The sequence below is a fragment of the Notamacropus eugenii genome, chromosome 2 (genome assembly GCF_028372415.1).
Source record: "Notamacropus eugenii isolate mMacEug1 chromosome 2, mMacEug1.pri_v2, whole genome shotgun sequence".
Classification (NCBI taxonomy): Eukaryota; Metazoa; Chordata; class Mammalia; order Diprotodontia; family Macropodidae; genus Notamacropus; species Notamacropus eugenii.
The window spans coordinates 273632920-273655803 of record NC_092873.1 but is presented as its reverse complement, the minus strand read 5'-3'; the positions used below and the strand labels follow the sequence as shown (position 1 = coordinate 273655803).

Below are 22884 nucleotides of genomic sequence, written 5' to 3'. Positions count from 1 at the left end.
AGTTGCCTCTAAGCTTCCTTTCACCTCAAAGTCTATGGCCCTTATGGTCCTTCCAAATTTAAACATATAACCCCACAGTCTTTTCCTCAAATTCAGTCTTACATCTCCAAATGCATGCTGGTTATTCTGTCCACTGGTACCTCATATTCATGTATAGAATCACTGTACCTCAGAAATAACAAATCTAAAATCATAACCGAATAAAAATCCCTTCTTCACTCAGTAATATCTGGAAACTCTCATCCAGGCAAAATCTACTATCCTCTGAGGCATTCACTCCAATTTTAATTTCTGTTGGTTAGGAAAAATTTCCTCATTGGAAAAAAAACCCTAAACTTGCCTTTCTGCAACTTCTATCTATAGTTCCCAGTTCTCCCCCTCCTAGTTCAGGAATAGTGAGTCATGTGAGAGTCCTTCAAATAATTTAGGACATCTAACATGTCATTCCCTGCTCCCTTCAAGTTGTCTATTCTCCAGTGTGTTTCAAAACTCTTTAATATTCTGATTGCTCTCCTTTGGGTGCTTATCATAGCATCCTTCCCAAAATGTAGTACTCAGAAATGAACATAATATTTGATCTATGATAGAGTGTAGTAGGGTTTTCATCTCCTTAGTTCTGGATGTTATGCCTCATTAGTCTTAGTTAGGCTTTGGGGGGGGGGAAGGGGAAAATCATAATGCAGTATTGATTCACATTTATCTCACAGTCCGTGTTGTCAAGTAACATCTCCCACATCTCATATTTGTGACACTGAACTAAAAACTGCTGTGGCAGCCTCCTGCTGTACAGAAAGAATTCTTCTCCCCTTCCATTATTATGGAGCTTTCAGTTTCAAAAACAGGAAAAGTGTTAAGTAACCCTGAAAAACAAAGGTAGCCACCAGAAATTTCACTAGATGTCTTCTCTGGTGAAGCTTTTAAAGTGGGTGAATAGCAATTATTTTTGATCTTTGTCTTTTGGCCTTCTGAATGGGAAAGTGACAGATGCGGAGAAGATAATAACAGGGCACATGACTGTGATCATAGCTTGAAGGAAGGAGTGGGCATACATTTTCTGTGGCCAACATATTAAGGTATTGTGTAAGTGGCCAGTAAAGAGGTCAGTGTAGTCTCCATGTGAGCATCACCTTAGACCTAGATAAAGCACAGCATCTGTTCCCTCTTTGACTTTGAGACCAAGACAGGTAAATTGACCTTTAGAAGCTTCTCTCACCACTTCTAAGTCTGTATCCCAAAGAGATCATAAAAATGGGGAAAGGACCCATATGTACAAAAGTATTTGTAATAGCTCATTTTTTTGGTGATCAAGAATTGGAAATTGAGGGGATGCCCATCAATTGGGGAATGACTGAACAAATTGTGGTATATGAATGCAATGGAATACTATTGTGCTATAAGAAACGATGGGCAGTCAGACCAGAAAAACCTGGAAAAACTTATGTGAACTGATGCTGAGTGAAGTGACCAGAACCAGGAGAACATTGTACACAGTAACCTCTATATTGTGCTATGACTAACTGATAGACTTAGCTCTTCTCAGCAATGTAAGTGTCTACGACAATTCCAAAAATCTCATGATGGAAAATGCTATCCATATCCAGAGAAAGAACTATGGAATCTGAATGCACATGAAAGCATACTATTTGCTCTCTTTTTTTTGTTGTTTTGTTTTGTTTCTTCTTTCTTCTGGTTCCGAACATTGGTTCTAATTCTTCTTTACAATATGACTTATGTGAAAATCTGTTTAATATGGATGTACAAGTAGAGCCTATATCAGGTTGCATACTGCCTTGGGGAGGGAGGAGGGAAATAAGAGGGAGAAAATTTAAAACTCAAAATCTTATGTAAGTCAATGTTGAAAACTGAAAATAAATTAATTAATTAAAAAATAAAAATAACCAAGCAAAATAAAAAAACAAAAATCAAAACTTCTCTCTCCAACCCTGCTTCAATTGAGGTAAAAAGAGAGGCAGAGGTAACAGTCATGATCTCAGAGAAAGCACAAGCAAAAATAGTTCTAATTAAAAGAGATAACCAGAGAGATTATATCATACTTAAAGATATGTTCATATACATACATACATACGCAGACATAGAAAGTGAAGTAATGCCAATATTAAATATGTATGAACCAAATGGCATAGCATCCAAATTCTTAAAGAAAAAGTTAAATGAGTTACAAGAAGAAGTATCCAGCAAACTTTAATTCATGAGGGATATCAACTTTCCTCTCTTAGACCTAGATATATCTAACCATAAAATAAATAAGAAAAAAGTTGAGCCAATGAATAGAATTTTAGAAAGTTTAAATATGATAGATCTCTGTAGAACACTGAATGGAAATGGAAAATATACCTTTTTCTCACTATTACATCACGCCTTCAGAAAAATTGACAATGTCTTACAGTGTTAATTTTTCACAACCAAATGCATGCAGCAAAGCAGAAATATTAAATGTACTTTTTGGACATTAATGCAACAAATATTATATGAGTAAAGGCAGTAGAAGTAAAGATTAAAATGCATTGGAAATCAAATAATCTAATTCTAAAGAATGAGTGTAACAAAAAATAAATCGTAGAAACAATCAATAATTTCATTTAAGAAAATAACAATGAGACAATATACCAAAATTTGTGGGATTCAGCCAAAGCAGTATTCAGGGAAATTTTTATAAAAGGTATACACTTCAATGAAAAGAAGAAAGTACAGATCAATGAATGGGCATGCAACTAACAAAAAAACTAGAAAAGGAGCAAATTAAAGATACCCAGGGAAACAACAAAATGGAAATCCTGAAAATAAAAAAAAGAAGATGAACAAGATTGAAAGTAAAAATAAAAACCAAACAACATTGAAATCATAAATAAATGTAGGAGCTGGTTTTATGAAAAAATAAAAATATATAAACCATTGATCAAAAAAGGAAAAAAACCTAAATTACTAGTATCAAAAATTAAAAGGGTGAATATGCCACCATTGAAAATTATATTAAAGAAATTATTGGGAGTTATTTTGTTCAATTATGTGCCAGTAAAACTGACAATCTCAGTGAAATGGATGAATATTTTTAAAAAACATGAACTTTCCAGTTTAACAGAAAAAGAAATGGAATACTTATTTATCTTATCTTACAAAAATAAACTGAACAAGTGAAAAATGAGATCCCTAAAGAAAAAAATCTATCAAAGTAGATGGATTTACAAGTGAATTCTACCAAACATTTGAGTAGCAGTTAATCCTAATACCATATAAACTGTTTGAAAAAATAGGTAAATTCCTTTTATGACACAAACATGATTTTGATATGTAAGCTAGAGAGAGCAAAAACAGAGAAAGAAAATGATAAACCAATTGAATTAATGGATATCAGTGCAAACATTTTAAGTAAAGTATTAGCAAGGAGATTACAGCAACATATCACAAAGATCATACACTATGACCAGATGAAATTTGTATCAGGAATGTAGGACTAGTTTAAAATTAAGCAAACAATCAGCATAATTGACCATATTAATAGTAAACAATCACGATTATATCAGTAGATGACAAAAAAAAAGCCCTTGAAAAAAGACAATACCCATTCCCATTAAAAACAGAAAGCAAAAGAATCAGTGGAGTTTTTCTTAAAATGGTAAGTAGTATCTGTCTAAAACCAAGAGCAAGCATTATCTGTAATGGGAATAAATTTGAAGCCTCCCATTAAGGTCAGGAGTGAAGCAAGGATGTCCATTATCACTATTTTTCAGTGTTGTATGAGAGTTGCTACTTAAAGCAGTAAGATAAGAAAAAAGAAAATGGAGGAATAAAAATAGACAACAAGGATACAAAATTATCATTATGTACAGATTATATGATGGTGTACTTAGAGAACCCTAGGGAATCAACTAAAAAACTAGTTGAAACAATAACTAGCAAAGTTGCAGGGTATACCATAAATCTACATAAATCATTAACATTTCTATATAGTTCCAACAAAACCCAGCTGCTAAAGAAAGGAAAAATTCCATTAACAACAGCCAAACTGTAGACAATATAAAATGCTACTGCCAAACTCAGGCAGTATAAGAACACAATTACAAAACACTTTTCATATAAAGATAGATCTAAGCAATTAGATAAAAATTAATTGCTCATGGGTAGGCCAAACTAATATAATAAAAAGTAAAATAATAAAATTAAATTTTACTTAAGTTAAGTTAATTTCTTCATTTTATGCCAGACAAAACTTCCAAAGGATTTTTTATTCAGCTAGAACAAAAATAAGGAAATTTATTTCAAAGGACAAAAGGTAAAAAATAAAAAAAGATAAAAAATATCAAGAGAATTAATGAAAAGAATTGAAGAAAGGTGGCCTAACAGTACTAGATTTCAAACTATATCAAAATATGTAAAAAAGAAACAATCCTGAAAACAATCTTGTACTTAAAAGAAAGAATTTTCAAGTACTGGAATAGTTTAGGTAAATATACATTATAGAGTAGCAAATTACTGTAGTAATCTAGCATTTGATAAATCCAAAGATCCAAGCTTTTGCGTAAGAATTTACCATTTGGCAAAAGTTGCTGGGAAACTGAAAAGAAATTGGCAGAAACTAGGCATAGGACAACACTTACATTGTATACCAAGATAAGGTCAAAATGGATAAATGATTTAGACATCAAGGATGATATCGTGTATGAATTAAGGAAGCACAGAAAAATGTACTTGTCATATCTATGTATAAGGGAAGAGTTTATGACCAAACAAAAATACAGAAGATCGCAGGAAGTAAAATTGATACTTTTGATTACGTGAAATTAAAAAAGTTTGTGCACACATTTAATGCAGTCAGAATCAGAAGGAAAATAGGAAACTGGGGGATGTTTTTACAGCAAATTTCTCTCATAAAGGCCTCATATTTCAAATATATTGGAAACTGAGGCAAATATAATATAAAAAATAGCCAATCCTCAGGTGTTAGAGGATATAAATAATCAGTTTTCAGAAGAAATCAAAGTTATCAAAAGTCACATAAAATGTTCTAAATTTATTAATACTGAATAGAGAAGTGGAAATTAAAATTATTCTGAAATACCACCTTGTACTTATCAGATTGGCTAACATGGAAGAAAAGGAAAATACCAAATGCTAGAGGGAAAGTGGAAGAATTCCACCTTTGGTGCAATTGTGAACTGATTTAGCCATTCTGGAGAACAATTTTGAACTACAATCAAAGGGCTATAATACTATAAATATCCTTTGACCCAGCATTACCATTTGGGGCTATAGCCTAAAGAGATCAAAGAAAAGGGGCAAAGACTTATTTGTACAAAATATTTATGGCAGCTCTTTTTGTGGTGGAAAAGAATTGAAATTGAATGGATGCCTATCAATTGGGGAATATCTGAGCAAGTTGTGGAACATCATTGTGATGAAGTACTATTACATAGTATAGTATAGAACAGCATGGTTTCAGAAAAACCTAGGAAGACCTATATGAATTGATACAATGTGAAGGAGAAATGACAAGCAAGAAAGACTTATATGATCTGTCACAAATAAAGTAAGCAGAACCAGGGGAACATGGTAAAATATAACAACAATGTTTTAAGGATCATGAACTGTGAAAGACTTAGTTACTCTGATAGAGACAAGGTTCCAAGATAATGCCAGCTACCTCCAGAGAGAGAACTGATGAACTCTGAGTGCAGATTTAAGCATATTTTTAAATTTTATCTTTCTTTGTGTTTGTGTGTGCATATTTTTTTTGCTTACAGAGGAATCATTTAAAATATGTTTTGTTGATGCTCATTTTTAAACACTGATATCACTTCTTAACCACTCCTCCAATCCTTATGCTCAGAATGTGCCCTCCTTTGAAAAAAGTATCGTTAAGCAAAATGAATTACCAAGGGATTATGGTACAGTGAATAGAATAATGACAACCATTCCCTATTGCTAAATGGGGGAAACGATATGAAGTCAATTTTGAAAGGAAAAATTCATCTATCAACAGCTCTGTGGATAAAAATGTTTTCCAAGTCACTAATAATTAGGTGACTGAAAACAAAAGGAACTCTAAAGTTATACCTCACAACTATAATATTTGCAAAAATGACAAAAAAGAAAAGTGACAAAGGTTGATAGGCCTGTGGGAAAACAAACACACTAATGCACTCCTGCAGGAGTTGTGAGTTGATCTATCTGTTCTAGAAGTCAGTTTGGAATTCTGACCTCAACATCACTAAACTATCTACACTCTTTGACACAATGATTCAATTCTAGCCTTAAATACCAAGGAAATCAAAGAAAGAGGAAAAGGACGTATATGTACCAAAAACAGTTATAACAGTACTTTGGCCAATAACTAGAAACTGGGGGGGGGGGGGCATTAATTGGGTTGAATATATTAGGGTATATGGAAGTAATGGAATACTATTATGACATAAGAAATGATGAAAGGGATGTTTTCAGAGAAACCTGGGAAGATTTTAACAAACTGGTGCCCAATAAAGCGAAGAGATCCAGAGCAATAACAACACTGAAAAAAATAGCTTTTGAAAGAACTATGATCACTGCAATGACTAATGACTAGTTCTAGAGGACTGATGAAGTAGGCTGCCTATATCCTGATAGAGAAGTGATGGACTCAAGGTACAGAACGGACACGTGATTTTAGACATAGCCGTTGAAAGAATTTGTTTTGCTATACTATGTGTATTAGTTTATGTGATAACTTTTTCCTTTTCCCCCTCTTTTGGGGAATGGGAAAGAAAGAAAATTAATAATTGTACATTAAGAAATTAAAGTGAGTGTGAGGAATATGAATAGGATAGTCATAGTTTAGTTCCTATGGAAACCAAAAATTTGTTTTAATTTTTTAAAACATAAGAAAGATTGCTGGCTCTGGAGTTACAGGTCCACAAACTAGAATTTTACAAGAGATCAATGAAAACCTAGATCATCTATGGAATTGGGAAGTGGGCATTACCCAGATGTATATCTGGTTTTAGAGGGGAAAAACGTGTTATAAAATGCGTGTATAAAAAAGTCAGAAGAAATACACTAGTTGTTTGACACTATTAAGTGCCAATACTGAAAAAGTAGAACTTGAAGTTTGGGGAAATCATTTTCCTATTGCTTGATGAGGGTTTCAGTGGTTTACTAACTAATTTGTCTATAAGCCAGTGTAAAAGAACAAGCCAAAACCAACTCAGGTAATTCCCTCATCTTTGGAATACTCGTTGGACAAAGTAGAATTTTGTGATTGAAATACACAGAAGACCTCGCGATTCGTTAGATGGTGACCTCTAAAAGACATCGACATCAAGGACTGACGTTATGGTGAGGCTTCAGGGTATTGTGATTTCTCAGAAATAAAATATAGTCTTTTTTTTTTTCCAACCCATTTTGGTCCTTCTGAAGAAACTCCCCATTCTGAGTATTTGCAGAACTAGTTGGTCAAATTAACCCCTAAGTGTCACTTTAAGTTAGTAGAAATAATAGTTTTGATTCAGGGAAATGCAGATCTGGGAAGCCATTTTGGAGTCAGTGACCTTTCAAGAACCATACAAGTTGCTTCACAAGCCTTTAATAGGAGGAAAGTAACAATAATAAGAGCAGACTTACATAGCATTTTTTTTAATTCATTAAGGGCTTTGCATTTATAATCTCATTTGATCCTTGTAGAAATAAATCTTTACTATATACTATATATGAGGCATTATAGGGATAACTTTCCTTTTTTATATACGAGGAAACTGAGACACAGACTAGTGAAGTAACATGTTTAGGACCACATAGTTAATAAATCTAAGAACAGGGATTTGAATGGAATTTTTTTACCTCCAAGTTTGTGCTTTCTTCTGCAATAAAACAGTATTAAAATGTACTTAAAGTCCTAGCATTCTACTTTCCTACTATGAATATTATCATTGAATTTAGTGATTTTTTTTTACTACTTTAAATAATAACGTATAATGTTCAAATCAAAAGAACATTGATTAATCTTTCACCTTAAAAAATTTTTCAGCTCATTATTTTCTTCACTTGGGCAAATAAAAGTCAATATTCAGCTTGGCATCAAATTAAGCTGGAAATTGGAAAAATATTTTTTTAAGATTCATTAAGTAACTCAATATAATATTCTTGAAAAATGGTTTAGAAATATAACATTTCCAAATGCAAAATGGAAAATTACTTTCAGGTTTAAGGGACTAACATTTTTTCCCCAGAATATCAACTTTCAGTAGAACAATCAGCTTCGTTTTATTTCGAGAAGTGGATTTGTCTTTTCAGATTTCTGAAATGGTTATTTATTTATTTACTTTATAGGTCTGATTTTAAAACAAATAATTTTGGTTAATTTTTTCTTAATTAGAAAGGGTCATGTTCTGCCCTTATCAGAGCTGTTGAATACTTTACTGTTACAAAAGTACACATTTGTTTTTCTAAACATTTTTAACGTTCTTTTTGTTTCTAATTTTGAGTTCCAAATTCTTTCACTTTTACCCACCCCTTCCCCCCACTTAAAAAAAGCAATACACCAGTTATACATGTGAAATCATGTAAAACATGTCTCCATATTAGTTGTATCACAAAACAACCAGAAAGCAAGAAAATAAAATGAGAAAACTACTTCATTTTCCATTCAGAGTTTATCAGTTCTCTTTCTGGAGGTAAATAGCATTTTTCATCATTAGTCCTTTAGAATTTTCTTGGATCACTGTATTGATCAGAGTAGCTAAGTTTTTCACAATTGACTATCATTACAATATAGCTATTGCTGTGCATAGTGTTCTGTTTCTCACTTCATTTTGTTCCAGTTATATAGTCTTGCCATGATTTTAATGAAATCATTCCCCTTGTCATTTCTGATAGTACAAAAATACTCCATCACAACCATGTACCACAACTTATTCAACCTTTCCCTATTGATTAGCATCCCCTCAATTCTAATTCTTTACCACCACAAAAAACTGCTATGAATATTTTTTATCTCCTTGGGATACAGACGTAGTAATGTTATTTCTGGGGTCAATGGATATATATACACAGTTTTCTAGGCCTTTGGGCATGGTTCCAGATTGTTCTCCAGAATGGTTAGTCCAATTTACAGTTTCACCAACAGTTCATTAATGTACGTTTTTCCTATTGTCTTCCAGCATTTGTCTTTTCTGATAAGTGTGTTGTAGTATCTGAGTTATTTTAATTTAAATTTCTCTAATCAATTGTGATCTAAAGTACTTTTTCATGTGACTTTATATAACTTTAATTTTTCCTTCTGAAAGCTGCCTGTTCACATCCCTTGACAATGTATCAATTGAGAAAGGGCTCTTAATTTTATATATATATATATATATATATATATATATATATATATATATATATATATATATATATATATATATATATATATATATATATAATATATATATGTATATGATTCAATTCCTGCTGTATTTGAGAAAAGAGATCTTTATAAGAGAAACACAGTAAATTTTTTGATATTACTTCATTGGCTATATCAAAATATTGTTTCCCTAATTATATTTTTTAATTAAGTCTATTTTTGCTTCTACTTTGAGATCATGATTGCAACGCTTGCCTTAACTTCAAAGCATAATAGAGTCTGATCATCTCCTTTTCTTTAGGTATACTCCATGTCCTTATTTTAACTCTGTGTGTGTTTCTTTCTGTTTCAAGTGTCTCTTTTAAAGAACATATTGTTGGATTCTTGTTTCTAACCCATTCTGATATCTGCTTCTTTTTTTATGGATAAGCTCATCCCATTTACATGAACAGTTATGATTACTAACTGTGTATTTCCCTGAATCTGATTTTATTTTATTTATTCTTCTCACTTTTTATTTTGTCCTTCCTCAAAAGTCTGTTTTGCTTCTGACCACTGTCTTTTATGATCCACTCAACTTTCTGTTTTCTACTTTCCCCTTCTATTTCCCTGTTGAGTAAGATAGATTTCTATTTTAGATAGATATTACATAACTGAGTGTATGTGTGTATTTTCTCCTTGAACTGGGAATTCTGGAATCTGCATATAACATTGTTGGGAGTTTTCGTTTTGGGATCTCTTTCAGGAGGTGATCACTAGATTCTTTCAGTTTCTGCTTTACTCTCTGGATCTTAGATATTTGGGCACTTTTCCTGGATAATTTCTTGAAATATTATGTGTAGGCTCTTTTAAATTATCTCTCCTTGATCACTTTTTCAGATCTTTTTTTTTTCAATGAGATAATTCAAGTTTTCTCTTTTTTTAAATTTTTGATACTTTGTTTTATTGTTTCTTGAGGTCTTGTGGAGATGTTAGCTTCCAGTTACCCAATTTTAATTTTTAAGGAATTATTTTCTTCAGTGAGTTTTTGTAACATTTTCCATTTCACCAACTATACCTATTATGGTGCTATTTTCTTCAGTAATTTTAGTACCTCTTTTAAGAAGTTGTTAATTTTCTTTTCATAATTTTCTTGCATCACTCTCATTTTTCCCCCCAATTTTTCCTCCACTACTCTAAACTCTTTCACTCTTCCAGGAATTCTTTTGGTTTGGCTTGGGTTCAATTATCATTTTTTCTGTAAGGCTTTGGTTGTAGATGTTTTCACATTGTTGTCTTCTTTTGATTTTGTGTCTTAATATTCCCTCCCATCATAGTAGCTTTTTATGGTCAAGTTCTTTGTTATTTGCTCATTTTTTCCCCCAACCTGTTTCTTTATTTCAGACTTTTTGTTAAAATTGGGACCTGCTCACTGTGGGGTGAAGAGACATTGTCCCTAGCTTCAGACTTTTTCATATGGCTGTTTTCAGAGCCAGTTCCAGACGTCTACAAATTGTTAGTGCTTCTAAGGTGGTGTGATCTGGGGAGAATTGTGGTCACTGCCTTCCTGGTCTGAGCTCTGGTCTTTACCCAGGAAGGCTCTTCTTCAGCTGTAAGTGCTAGTGCTGTACTTGCCCCTGGGACTTTAACCAGGTCATCTGCTCTCCTGCTGCCATGAGAACTAGTCCCCCTCTCTGCCTTGGTACTGCAACCAGGGCCCCTGATTCCTTGGGATTGATGAGAAGCTCTTCTCTTCACCCTGTAACTGTGACCCAGAATTACTTATAGGCAATAGAGTTGCCAATTAATGCTATCTACACCCAGTTCCAGAAAAGGGTCCCTTGTAATTTTTTTCTAACCAATTATGCAAACCTCTAACCATCTCTGGGCTGAGAACTCCTGAAGCTGTTGCTGCTTTAGCTGTCTCAGCTATCTCAGCTAACTCCAAGGCCATGCATGGTCGAATTTCAGCCAGCCCCCACTCCAGTGTCACATATGTCTCTTGTCAACCTCCTAAGTTGTCTTGGACTGGAAAAATGTTTCATTCTGATGTTCTGTTGACTCTGCTGTTCCAAAATTTAAGTTGAGGGGTTATTTTGAAGTTGTTTGGAAGTGAATATTGGGAGAGTTTAGCTGAGTTGATGTCCCTACTCTGCCTTCCAGGTGTACATATTTAGATCTCAATATGGGTTTGATACAAAAGTTAGAGAGCTGATTATTGTTTTAAAATCTAGAACATTCTATTGATTTTCCTTTCATATAAAATAATATACTTCTAGTTTAGTTTACATGAAGAAAGCATCTGTTATTACTGAAAATAGTCTAGAAATTATACCATTTTATTAAATATTCATTCTATCTACCATGTTATGGATCACTTATAAAACAATTTCCATGACAGCTATATCATAGACTACTTCTATTTGGTTACTGAGTTCAACTATCAATTCTAATGAATCCTATCCAATTAAAATTGTGTGCATAATTTGTGTAAATTCATAATCAATATTATTAATTATATTTGCAGATAGAAGCATGTAGATTCTTTTTGCTTCAAAATGTTATAGTGATTCATGTCATGCTTTCACATATTATAGGACTGTCCAAAGCTAGAAAATAATTTTGATGACATCAAGCACACGACTCTTAGCGAGCGAGGAGCTCTTCGAGAAGCAATGAGGTAAGTCTGGGTCACCATAGCAACAGTCACAGATGTGGTAAAGAAAAAGTCATTCTTCATTATTGGGGGAACAAATGAGTTCATTGCCACCATTCAGCTCTGTTCTCTAAGGTATTAATTTGTCAGTGGAGAGGCTTCCCTTGAGGCTCCACTTTGGTTTTGAAGCTGCATAAATGTTCAGCTTCACTGCACAGTAAAAAATGTAAATGTTTAATTTGTGACTTAAAATGCTTAAGGGGTGTCTTGTTTTATATTTATACTAAACTGTGTGAATGAATGAAAATATTGTTCATCTAAATTCTGCCTGTGTCGGAAGAATTATACAACGTGGTTCTAAATGACTTGGTATTTCTTATTAATTTATGTTTAATTTTTTATAAATAGTGGTTCATGAATTTTCTGTTGATAGACTTTAATAGGGTTATATTCAAAGAGGGAAAATTTTTCTCCTTAAAAATTTTAAATGTTTTACCTCATTTTTACTATATTTCTAGTTCTCATTTACACATGTAAAATTCTTAATAGTACTGATGCATTTTCAGGGTAAAAAAGTTTTACAATAAGATATTTTATGGTGAATGTTATCACTATTATTTCTTATGAACTTTGGAAATTTTCTAGTAACTTTTAGTCAAGTATTTAAAATATAATATTTGATTGGACTCAAGGAACATAAGTATATGAGGCATTTTAAATAGTTTTGGAATGAAACTCATTACTCAGCTTTAGAAAATGAAAGAAGTCATTCTTTTTTTTAAGTTATGTTCTGGAAATATGATACAATTATTTTCAAAAACTATTTAGTGTGAAGAATTAATGTTGATTTAAAAAATATGTCCTTCTTCCTAATCTTTTTTTTTCCTTCTTAGACACTGAGGTTAAAGAGGAAATGATTTAAAAAAAAATAGAAGAAAGGATTATCTAGCTGAATGCCCAGTGAAATAGCTCAGGCTCTATTCCATTTAAGGCAACACACAGTTACCATATACCTTAGTTTAGAAGCTGCCCTCATTTAGTAACCTCCCTTTTACCATGCAAGCAGCAGGGGAAAGTAATTAAATTTAATAGAAGCTGCCCTCATTTTGAAGCCACTTCTATTTAAAACCACAGGGGGAGGTAATTAAATTTAATGGAAACAGTAGCTTCTACACAAAGATACATGGTACTTTCTATATAGATGATTATGATGTCACAAAAAGAGGAATAATATATTGCTCGTAGTGAGGAATTACCAGCTGGAGCAAGTGAACCTATTTTATTGTTAATGTCTTTACTAATAAAAAAAAAAAGGAAAAGTGAACCTGAATACACAAATGAAATTGTATCTTGGAATGAAAAGCACATATACATCTAGTTAAAGTTTGTTCATTAAAAAAAATCTACAATCAACATAAAATGTAATTATATTATGGGTTAGTAACAAACATTATGAAATAATTTTATTTTTCAATATTCTAATTCCTGTGTGTTTGTAACCTTTGGAGTCAAATTGAATAAACTCATTTTTGTTATAGGAAAATAGTTATTCTGTGCATGCCTGATAATGCCTTTATAAAACTCAATCACCCATCCACAAATTCAGACACACAAAGACAAGGGGAATGCTGCCATTTAGGGTTTGAAGGAAAGAATGAAAAATCCCCAAAGAAAAAATTGGGGAGAAACAGAATTATTGGAAGTGGATTCAAATAAGGGGAAAAAAAAACAAAGAAGGAAAAAAAAATCAAGAGAAATAGGAATTTGGCATCAGGGGAAAACTAAGGTTCCCCTGAGGGGGATGTAGAAATTTATTTAGTCTTTTTTCCTGTTTACTTATTTCACTATTTTATATTATATCTGGAGGTACCTTTTATCATATTGTCCCAAACTAGGTCCTATTATGGAAAAATTCCAACACAGTTTGTATTTATGGTTTAGTTATTTTTATTACTGACAAAAGAAGAGGTCCAGATAAGGTGAAACAGCAGATAATTCAAGCATTCTTAATATACAATATGATATAAGAACATATTGGATACTTGTTTGAAATGATATTTTTTTGTTTTTACTAATTCCTAATAGGGCTGTTTTTAGTGTGTACATTTTTATGAACTATGTAGCAGACAGGAAGGAAAAGAGGTAGAACACATGCTGAGTGGCAGACAAAGCAGTGGAAAGAGTGTTGGACTAGGAGTGCGGAAAATTTGAGTTCAGATTTGATATTGCTACGTAGTACTTTCAGAAACTTACTAACTCTATAACCCTGAGCAAGTCATATTACCACTGTGTATGTCAGTTTCCCTAACTATCAAATGGGTTTAATAATAGCGCCTACCTCCCGGGATTGTTATGAAGATCGAGTAAAATAATATTGGTAAAGTGCCTTGCTTTGAAAAATTTTAAGTGCTACATAAATGCGATCATCCTCATCCTCTTCCTTCTCCTGCACTACTTCCTCCTCATGATCATCATCATTCGCTATTTTAAGCCAAATTCTAAGTAACAGAAAATTGAACGTAAATGCCAGATTTTGTATTCTCTGATTATTGGGATCTGTTCTAAAAACTATTAAAGCTCTTTTCTCTGTGACTTTGTTCAATATGAAGGGAATTTCCATATTGTGATTTCCACACTTCAGCCAATGAAATTGCACATACAGGAAGGATAACAGCTACAGTAATAGCAACCACAAGAGAACACACTTTTTGAATATTATGTCTATGAATGGAACTGACTGCCTTCACATCAGTGATTCCTGTGTCACTAAAAATATTCAGTAAGAAACTCAATGACTCTCTGACAGGGAAAATGAAGAAAAGATTCTTACATCATTTGACTGGTCACTCAAAGAGCATTTATTAAGTGCATTCCACACACCAGGTAAAATCCTAACTCTGGTGATGCAAATAGAAATACTGAAAAATGTTACAGGGGTGGACAATTTGTCCATTTGACGTATATATCCTTCTGAGATTAAAACAGTATGATTCAATAATTCTAATGATACCAGAAATGGTAAGTAATTAATGTTTAAATGACCAATTAAATAATCAATTAATAGTTAAGTAACAATATTTTTAAAAGTTCTTATTACTTCATGGAAATAAGAAAAATAAAAAAATTAAATAGCAGAATAAATGGAAATCCATAGACCATATGTGTTTATTCATAGTGCCAAAAGTTTGACCCTACAATTATTGATCGATAATTGGTTAATTATCATTATTCTTGGTTTTTGATCTTTAGAATGTTGCACTTTCTAGATACAGTTCTATGGCCATTCAAGTACTCTCTAATAGTATTGGTTCAAATGGTTACAGGATCCCACTGTTGAATATGATCATCTTCAAGTTTAGCCAGGATAGAAGAGGTCTTGATGGTCTTGAGGACCCTTCAGTCCTGCAGTCCAAGTCTTGCTATGCTTCCCATAGTCCTTGTATTCTGGGATGGTTACCTTCTCTGTCCCACATAAAGTAGTCATTAAAGTAGATACATTGGATTCTGTTTCACAGCCACAGAGGTTAAAATTGTCTACAAAAGTATATGTTTCTAGTTTGAAAATTACAGCTAGGGAAGGGGAGATTCCCAGGAAGGGGTAAGAGTAGAAGACATCTTACAGCAGGCAAAGATTATTGCCAAAAAGAATCAATACAGAACAGAATAGAAAAATATTGAAATTTCTTTTCTTTTTCTGCCACAAGATAGAAAAAAAGTAGATTAAATTTCTGACCCATAGTATTGGAGCATTGAATTTAGAATTTGATCTCTTCTATTCTTTTTTTTAGCTGTTTCCCTTTTTTCTTTTATTTATTTAGTCTTCTATTCTTTAATAGAGTAATCATAATTAACAATAATAATAATTTACACTTACGTGGTTCTTTGAGATTTATAAAGTGTTTTGCTTTATTTATTAGCCCTGTGTTCCAGATGAAGCAGCTTGAGACTTATCAATGTTAAGTGACATATCCATGGACACAGAGCTAACAAATACCTGAGGTATTGTTCGAACCTAGGTCTCAGACTCCAAGTCCATCTCTCTTTCTAGTACTCTAAGCTGCCTGATAAACTAAATAGAAAAAAAACAACCAAAATTATGATTCTCTAGAAAAAAATAGGAGAAAGAATTTTGATCTTCATTGGCAAAGGTATCTTTCAAACAACAAAACCAGATCCTTCAGGGTGATGGATGGCTGAACTTGGAATAAGGAAGACCTTGGGTTCAAATCCTGATTATACTTACTAGTTGTGTGATTATGGGCAAATTAATTGATCTCTATAAGCCTCAGTTTCCTTATTTCTAAAATGAGGAATATCTTTCCAGTTGCCTTCCATTTCCAAGCCTATGATCCAGTAATACTATCTATTTGCCTCTTGGATTATAGATGGAACTGGAGAACAGTTCTGGGTTATCAAAAAAAGTAAAATAAAACAAAAACCCTTGAGATGTCAGAATTTTAGATAGAAACTCAAAGAATATGATATTTTGCAGTAGAGAAAGTATATTCAAGTCATTGTGCCAAGGGTGAATTAACTAGATCTATCCTCTCAGAGCTTTGATTTAGCCTCTGGCTGACCCTGTCAATGATTCAAGGTTTATAGCACTAGATGGCACTATTGAGTTGAAGAGCTAGGCCTCTTCAGGTATGTGCTACATCCATGCTGTATTTTCTCCATTCAGGACACTGTCTAATACATTTTCCTAGGCAGAGGGCAAGATTCATGATACACCCATATGTATGTGTACAGATATATCTCAAAAGATGACTGTGCAAAAAATGGATTTTAGAGAATTCAGAAATATCAAAGAAGTTGATCTTTTAGTTTTTAAAAAGCTAGGTACTTTAAGGTATATTCTTTTCCTTAAGAAACCTCATTTACTCTTTTATTAAGGTTAGTCCCTTTCCACTGTCTAGTCACTTTACGGAACCATCTTACTTTTATCCCTTTGTTGTGTTCCTTTTCCTCTGGAGCCTTTAACTCTCTGGGCCAGACTACTAGTGCTGCTATAAACTGCCTTACCTTTGTGTTTTAATTTTAATTGTAAACCCTTATCTCTTCCCCATTTCAATTTCTTAACACCAGTAAAACAGCTGAATCTGGCATGTCTGCCCCTCAGATGAATGCAGTTTGAGATTGACCTAGAGTCAAAGACAAGAATTAATAATAGTTTTTAAAAGTTCTTTAAAATATCAAGTGAATAAGGAAGAGATTTTAAATATCAAACACAGCAAACGCAAAGAATAACAACAGACCTTTATATATTTATGTATTCATAGATACTAGAAAAGGGCCTTGTATATTTGAGTGGAAAATTGATTAATTGTCAACAGATAGATATCAATATTTTCATTCATTGCCCTCTAGCATCTTGCTCTTTACCAAACATCCATAAAGCAACATAGTATTATGTGTAGTCAAATGCTTTCTAGTGACTGTGGTTTATCAAAGAAAATGTTTTAAGGCGTCATAACAGCCTCATGCTTTAGCTTTCTGGGGAACTTAGAGATCTCTGTGAAAGAGGCAAGCGCACCAATAATACTTAAAAGCAATAATTTAAGACCTAGTATGTATATTTCGCATAGGTTTTGTTGTTGTACCTGTTAAACCAACTCAATTTCATGTATTCAAATACACAAGTAATTATTTGGTGTCTACTAAGTGTAAGAGGTTTTGGTAAGCCCTGGAAATAAAAAGATAAAGTGAAATAACTTCTCCCTAGGAACTTAAACTAGTGAGAATTTGTCTTCTCCTGAAAGCATGAACTGCCATCTCTTATAAGGAATTCTTTCCCCCTTAGGGCTATGTTGGCAGAGTTCATGATGGGATAAACCTGGCTCCCTAGGTTCTAAAACAGTTATACTCAATAATACCCTTTGGAAACCTCACTTATTCCTATGAGGAATCATTTACTAATACTCAGCCTGGCTGCTGATAGCAAAATTGCTTTTTAAAGAGATAGAATTGTTATGGGAGAAAAATCTCCTCTGAGTTCATGTGGTGGGTAGCTGCTGCTAAATATATGTTTACCATTATGAAAAAATTATAGGGGTAAAAAAACCAAGATTTTATTATTATACTCAAGAATAGGTTCAGACCTCAGGCAAAAATCTGAACAATTATGAGAATTCCAATAAGGTTTCTTATAGGAAATTTTATGTCAAAGTGAGAGAGAAGGGATCATTTACATATTGCAATCTTGTGCGTGTATCAGAGATCATAAAAGTTAGAGAAGATGGATCCATCATCTCATACTTCCTACAATGTCACCAAAGTTGAACAAATTTAGTTAAATGGAGTCATAATCTCATAGATCCCCTAAGGAAGCAAGCTTTGTCAGAAATTGGTAAACTGAATCATTTACAGATTAAACTACATTAAGAAGACTCATAATTAGACTGAGGAGGAAGATTTACATATCACCAAGGAGTCAGGGACAGTTGAAATTCTTCTTCTGACTTCTTATCTAAGGAATGTTTAAGGTTTTATATTTTATGGGACAAATTTTGATCAGGTGGGGTTAATACCAACCAAAAGTGGCAGAAGAAATAAAAATTCCCATAATAGAATCCCTTTAAATAATTTGAAATATTTTACCATAATACAATGATCCTTAAATAATTCAATACTTGGGATTTTTTAAATGTTTTTTTTTAGTTCTCAGTTCAGATATAAAGAATGACAGAGAGATGGTGAGAGAGTTTCTATATACACAGCAGAATACAGAAAGAGAAGTCTATTTGAGACTATGAATCTTCCTTTTCGCCATTACCCTGATCTCTTTCGGTCATAGAGAAACAAAATTATTACCCAAAGTAGGAGTTCTTTTCTGGGCTAATGTAGAGAGAACACAAGAAGACTCTTTTTTTTTGTACTTGATAATTGAAGAAAGACTGATGAGGCTTATTTTTCAAAATAATCCAAAGTCTTCAACCTGAAATCATTATAAAATATCTTTTTAGTGTTTTTAAATGGAAAAAGGGGGTGGGAATTATTCTCTGAAAAGTAAGACCGGAGAGCAGGTGAGTGCCAGATTATGGGAAGCTTTAAATGTTAGGTTGAGGAGTTTTTTTTATCGTAGAAGCAATAGAGAATCAGTCAATATTCACTAAATGTCCACCACTTGCTAGATACTGTGCTCAGCACTGGAGATGCGAAAAGAGGCAAAAAATAGAACCTGCCCTCAGGGAACTTCTAAAGTAATGAAGAAAGCAATACCTCTACAGTAACAGGGAAGGTAGGAGGCAGGAGGACTTGGGAAAGAGAATTTTGAGTAGAGAGAGTAACATGGTCAGATATGAGATTTAAAAATATCAACTTAACAACTTTTTGGAGGTTAGGTTAAAGAAGGGATCTCATTAATATCTATTGAAATAGTTCAGTTGATAGGCAATAAGGATCTATCCCAGTCATGCCTTCCAAAAACCCAACCCTGAATCACTCCTGTTAGCTTTCTCTTTCTCTTCTTTTACCCTGGTGCTAAAAAGAGTTTGAGAAATGCGTGAAGCTGTGCAGAATGGATCCTTTAAAAATTTATGTAATCTAATTGCAACTGAACCCTCACTGCAGCAAGGCAATCATTTTATTTCTACTTAATTGCGTCACTCTCCCATTCTTCGCAGTGACTCTACCATACTTTTCCATGTGTCCTCAAACCTCCCATATCATCCCTCCACTTAACTTTTTTTTACAGATCTAGCCTTATACTTCAGGCCATGTAATAAGATTTCCCTTTTCTTTTCTTTCCTCTTTCTTCTCCTCTCATATCACATCTCCTTAATGCCTATTTCAGATCTGGAAATGGCAGTTCTCTCCAAAGTCAGCTCCTCTAGATACATCTTTCCTTCTCTAGCAGATTACTTCATTATCATCCCTACTTGCAATCTAATCTTGAATATCTCTCCATTTACTGGCTTCATTTGAGCCAACCTTTCTTAAAAGCATACATCTCCTGTAAACTTGAAACAGCTGTGTACACTAGGTACCTCTGCAATCTGTCCTCCAACCTATTTTTTTATCCTATTAGGTCTGTGACTAAAATACAGAGGACAGAATTTTATTCTGCACTTTTAAACTGGCCTTCTTAACTTTTCCACCCATATGACACTTCATATCCAAAATCTATACCTTTGTAGAGGTGATCCAAACATCAGCAAATGCCCTCCCTCTTTATCCCCACCTCAGAGAAGAATTCCTAGTTTTTTGTTTCAAGAAATATCTTAGATGTCATCTCCTACACCAGACCTTCTCTGATACTAGCCATTATTAACATTCTCTCCTCTCTTTCTCTTAAAATTACTTTGAATTAGATCTCATTTCTTTTGTACCAGTTTTCTTGTCATATTTATTCCAGGGAAATACATGCTTCTTAAGTCAGGGGAAGGATTTGTTTTTGTCTTTGTATCACTAGCATTTAGGAGAGGCCTTGCAAAAAGTAGGTACTTCAAAATGTTTCTTAAATTCAATTATATTTGTTGTTCCTTTCTCTCTCTCTCTCTCTCTCTCTCTCTCTCTCTCTCTCTCTCTATCACTCTCTCTCTCTCTCTTTCTCTCTCTCCCACTCTCTCCATCTCCGTCTCTGTCTCTGTCTTTCTCTCTTTGTTTCTTTCTATGGATATCACAATGCAGCATATGCATAAATATATATATACATATTTTGTGTTCCTATATGTATTTGCATGTGTGCAAATACAGATGTGTATCTATACACATAGGCACATATGTGCAATGGAACCTGAAATGCTCTCTGTTTCTACATAATTTTTCTATTCTCTCAACTTGTCTTTTAATGTACAAAGTAACTACAAGCAATCTGGTTGCATAATAGAATTTGTATGTGATAGAGATTAATTTAAACAATATTCATTCTAAATAATGCAAAGCACCAGTCTAAAAGAACTAGAGCCCTAGGAAAGGATTATATTGTTTACTTATGAAACCTGTTGTCATTTCATATTAAAAATGCAATGTTATTTACAGACAAACTAAAATAACATTGAAATGTGCCATTTTCATGGCAATTTGATACTATTTGAGGGATAATTTCAGCTTATAAAGGAGATGTATATTATTGGCCTGTGGGGTATCACTGCTTCGTTTGTTTTGGAGAGAGAGGGGTAAAACAAATACTACCAAAGCTATTTGAACCAAAGATGAAATAGAATTGAAATTTACATTCTTACTTGATATCAAAGGCTGTATTAAAGGTTTGTGAAGAAGAAATGTCTTTTGTTTTATTCCCAAAGAATATTACAAAGCTCAGTTGTTAACATAAAGTGCCAATTATTTTTAGATACAGTCTTTGAATGAGCAGCTAATAGTTAAAATTATTTAGGAGATAAAAAATTGGTACTGTGAGAATTAGCTTTAATTTTAAGTATCCATAATTGAAGTGCCACATTATGATTTTAATGTTATGGTAATCTTGTTAACATGCCGTTGTGTATATACTATCATATTTTAATGCAGTTGCAAAGCTTAAGTAAACTGTAAACTAAATTGCTTTTTGAATCAAGCTTTTACAAGTGGAAAATTATTGGTTTACATGTTTTGAATACATATATTGTAATCATATTTGGCATTTTCTACAACAACTTAAGAAGAACAATAGACTAGATTTATACATAATACCTAATTGTGTTTTAAGAACATGAGAATCTTTTGTTAATGCCCATGCTTATTAATTAGGGCTCATTTCATTTCCCACCCTATGATTCTACATTTGAAATGTTAGCCTTGTCTTTTGGGAGATACGCATGGTAGAAATGAATCTCCCAAATCTTGTAAACCATCATTGCCCCCTCAGGTGTCTCCTACTGTTGCAGATTGATCAAACTGCCCCTGCTTTTCACCACAGTCCACTTGGATGGCATTTTTGGTTTTACAAAGAAAAAAAAAGCATTCCATGCTGTCTGATATCAAGATTACCTAGTTAGCGAAGTTCGATTTTCTTACTCTGGCTTTGCCTATGGCACTGCTGTGTATTAAAATAGTTTGAAGCAGATATTTGATCAGAACCATTATTTTGTCAGAAGTCTTCAACCCTGTGTCTCATATCTACTTGTTAATTTGGAAAAGGAGATCCTTTTAAATTTCTACAACTCAATTCACTGGGAAAATTATTTCATTTTTTTCAACAATATTAAACATTATATATTTCAACAATATTAAATACCTTCTATATTCCAGCTCCTGGAAATAGATATGCAAAAATTTGCTGAAGAAAACAACTCCCTAAAAGGTAGAACTGGTCAAATGGAAAAGGAGGTACAAAAATCCACTGAAGAAAACAACTCCTTAAAAAGTGTTAGAGGTGGGGGCGGAGCCAAGATGGCGGAGTGAAAGCAACGACTCACCTAAGCTCCTGGAAAAACTCCTCTAGATATCTCTGGGGGGAGAGTCTGACCAGACTTTGGAGGTGTAGAATCCAGTGGATGACGGACTTTGACGGATTCGGAGCCCAGGCTGGACCAGAGGGTCCATGGGAGGGATCTGTTCCGCGGGGGTAAGACCCCGGCTCACAGCGCAGCGCGGTCAGCGTGGCAGGGCGGAGGGGACCAGAGGAGCCCGAGAGTGGCGGGCGACACCAGCGGAGCAGGAGATAAGCCAGGCCGAGCCGGTGAGAGCCGCTGAGTGCCAGACATCAGCACAGCAGCCCTTGAGATCTTCAGCCTGAAGACGGACTTCGGTGGGTCACTACTTGAACTTCCAGGAACTGGGATGGCAGAGTGATCAGTAAGTGCTCTCTCCTCCCCCCTGATGACCGTGAGGGAACCATAAAATTCTTCCCCAGATTAATCCTGGATCAGCGGGAACAGCAGAAGGGGGCGGGTGGTCTCATATAACACCAGAGGCTGGAAAAGTGGCAAGGGAGGATTCTTCCTACTGTGGCAGAGGCGATCTAGAGGGACAGACG

The 22884-nt window shown here is 33.7% G+C and overlaps 1 protein-coding gene across 2 annotated transcripts in view; it reads left to right on the top strand.

The window, feature by feature from the left end:
- The window catches only part of DPYD (dihydropyrimidine dehydrogenase), a 1077299-nt gene that overhangs the window by 140122 nt on the left and 914293 nt on the right, over positions 1–22884 (top strand). The window contains exon 3 of one of the 2 annotated variants that reach the window (XM_072644082.1): positions 11911–11993. The exons of the other annotated variant lie outside the window; for it this stretch is intronic. Coding sequence (XP_072500183.1) covers positions 11911–11993 — 83 coding nt within the window. The remainder of the gene's footprint in view (positions 1–11910; positions 11994–22884) is intronic. 2 annotated transcript variants of the gene reach the window in all.